Source organism: Carassius auratus, chromosome 2, assembly GCF_003368295.1.
Source record: "Carassius auratus strain Wakin chromosome 2, ASM336829v1, whole genome shotgun sequence".
In the NCBI taxonomy this organism is placed as follows: Eukaryota; Metazoa; Chordata; class Actinopteri; order Cypriniformes; family Cyprinidae; genus Carassius; species Carassius auratus.
The window spans coordinates 785,396-787,895 of NC_039244.1; the positions used below are offsets into that span (position 1 = coordinate 785,396).

General features: G+C 45.6%; 1 protein-coding gene across 2 annotated transcripts in view; it reads left to right on the top strand.

The window, feature by feature from the left end:
* Positions 1-2,500, top strand: part of LOC113110356 (GRAM domain-containing protein 2B) — a 7,321-nt gene that overhangs the window by 3,952 nt on the left and 869 nt on the right. Inside the window, exons 4-12 of one of the 2 annotated variants that reach the window (XM_026274539.1) lie at positions 52-124; positions 250-353; positions 442-540; positions 623-694; positions 813-869; positions 989-1,058; positions 1,197-1,259; positions 1,360-1,432; positions 2,488-2,500. The exon at positions 2,488-2,500 is cut by the window's right edge and continues 80 nt beyond it. In XM_026274539.1, coding sequence (XP_026130324.1) covers positions 52-124; positions 250-353; positions 442-540; positions 623-694; positions 813-869; positions 989-1,058; positions 1,197-1,259; positions 1,360-1,432; positions 2,488-2,500 — 624 coding nt within the window. Of the gene's footprint in view, positions 1-51; positions 125-249; positions 354-441; positions 541-622; positions 695-812; positions 870-988; positions 1,059-1,196; positions 1,260-1,332; positions 1,433-2,487 lie in introns of both variants that reach the window. The other variant, XM_026274535.1, reaches the window with a different exon arrangement.

A 2,500-nucleotide genomic window follows, 5' to 3' on the forward strand; every position in this document is an offset into this window, starting at 1 on the left:
TCGTGAGTCCTTCAACACTTTCACAACATCACGTTCTGTTCTTTTGATCAGAGCTTCAAGAGCCACAACAAAACCTTCCACAAACTCTTCCCTTACGTCCCTGAGACGGAGGACCTGGAACACGGTGAGTGACGTCTCGTTCACATTCAGCTCAGGTTTATCTAGTCTCTGAACTTACACTGGAGGAGCTGGAGATGGTATAGAAAGGAACCTGAATGCTCAGTAACGCAGGATCTTCTCCTGTTTCAGTGCAAAGCTGCGGTCTGCAGAAGGAGGTGATTTACCACGGTAAGATGTACCTGTCCAGTCATTACATCTGCTTCCACTCGTCTGTGCTGCTGAAGGACACCAAGGTGAGGCTTCTGTTCACCAGTAAATCTCTGGAGAACAGTTACAGCATGTAGAAGATGACAGGACATTTATCAGGAAGTGTTTGTGTAGGTGATGATCCACATGTCCAGCGTTCAGAGCTTAAAGAAGAAACACACAGCTAAGATCCTTCCCAGCGCCATCGCCGTCATCACCACAGACAGACACAAGGTATCGATCGATCGATCGATCAGACGGACCGTGAGTGAAACGCAGTGTCTGGATCAGTGCTGTTGCTCTGTGTGTGTTTCAGTATCTGTTCGTGTCGTTACTGAATCGAGACGCGTGTTTCCGGCTGCTGCAGTCTCTCTGTTCAGAGATCCAGGTCTGAGATCATTCATCATTCAGTCAAACATCAGCAGTCAGGTTTATCCTCAGTATGGTGTTGAAGTCTCAAAGAGTGTGTGTGTCCATCAATCTGAAGTGAGATCTGATGTGTTTAGTGTCAGATGGAGAGCAGCAGCATGAAATTCTCTTCTCCGGATCTGGAGTTCGACACGGTAAGATCACCTGATGCTCTCTCTCTGACTGAAAACACACACTGTAAACACATGTCTGCTTTCTTGTGCTCTTTTTTTCCCATTTAATGATCTTTGTAATGAAGTGTTTGTGTCCTCAGATTACCAGCCTGTCGAGTCTAGAGGAGAATCCCTCGATTCATCCCTCGGACGAGAGTCAAGCTCTCCAGCGTGAGTCTGATTCATTCACAGATCTGACACGACATCGTGATGCTGATCATCATCTGAGCTGCTACACACCGAGTGGTTTACAGGTTTATCATGCAATAGTTTTATACAGTCTGTAGATGAACTGTTCTTGTGTTGCAGCTGAAGAACGAGGAAGCTCAACGCCTCAGGACGAGTCCAGCAGAAAGATCAGCTCGAGCACAGGTGAGCGGCACAGATTCTGCTGGTGTGTGATGCATGCGTGTGTTTCCTGACCTTCACCTGTTCTCTGATCTAACGGTCTCCTGGGTTACCATGGTAACAGAGAAGGTCAGATCTGTTCTGTCGTCCAATGAGACGCAAGGCCTGGACACACTGCTGCTCTTCTACGTGATCCTGTGAGTATGAGACCAGATCAGACTCTGTTTGGCTTCAGAACTCAGTCTCAGCACATTCAAGCGACTGGGAGACGAGAGCAAGTCACATTAGGAAAATACATAATGAATTGTGAATTAAAGATGTGGCACTTGTGCAAATATCAGACACTTAACGAGTTTCAGCAGCTCGGAAACACACTGATGTTCAGAGACGCTCGAGTCAGATCCTGCTAACAGAAAGAGTTCAGACAAAGAAGAAAGAGTTTGTTTCTTCATCAGGTTTGTAGAAGTGTAGCACTGCATCAGTGTCTCATCAGTGGATGCTCTGCAGTGAATGGGTGCCGTCAGAATGAGAGTCTGATAAAAACATCACAATAATCCACAGCACTCCAGTCCATCAGTGAACATCTGGAGAAGACAAAAGATGAAACACATCCAGCATTAAGATGATTTTAACTCAAACACACAGAGTCTATAATCCAGAATAACACTTCCTCCAGTGAAAAAGTGTTCTGGTCTGAATCAGGAGAGAAATCTGCACAGATCAAGCAGCGTTTAAACAGATCTAAACCTTCTCCAGATGTTCACTGATGGACTGGAGTGCTGTGGATTATTGTGATGTTTTTATCAGACTCTCATTCTGACGGCACCCATTCACCGCAGAGACACTGATGCAATGCTACATTTCTCCCAATCTGATGAAGAAACAAACTCTTTCTGATCTCTGATGAACTGATGGTGAACACATTTTTAGCACACTTTCACTTTGGTCTGAACTCCTGCTTTAACGAGGAGCGAGTGATCAGAAGATGGGAGATGTCAGTGAGACGCAGCTGGCATGCAGTTGATCAGGAAAGTGATCTGATGTTCAGAGCGCTGGAGGCTGATGGTCACACAGATAGATCTGAACACAACAATCTCTGTCCAGCTTCAGCTTCATCTGGTCATGATGAGGTCTGCTGAATCAGAATCTGATCTGACCGATGTTTGACTCTGACTGTGATTAGAGCTGCGCTGATAAACACTGATGTGTGTCTGATGTGTGTATGTGTCTGAACTGTGGTGTTTATGTGTAGTGTGATTCTTCTT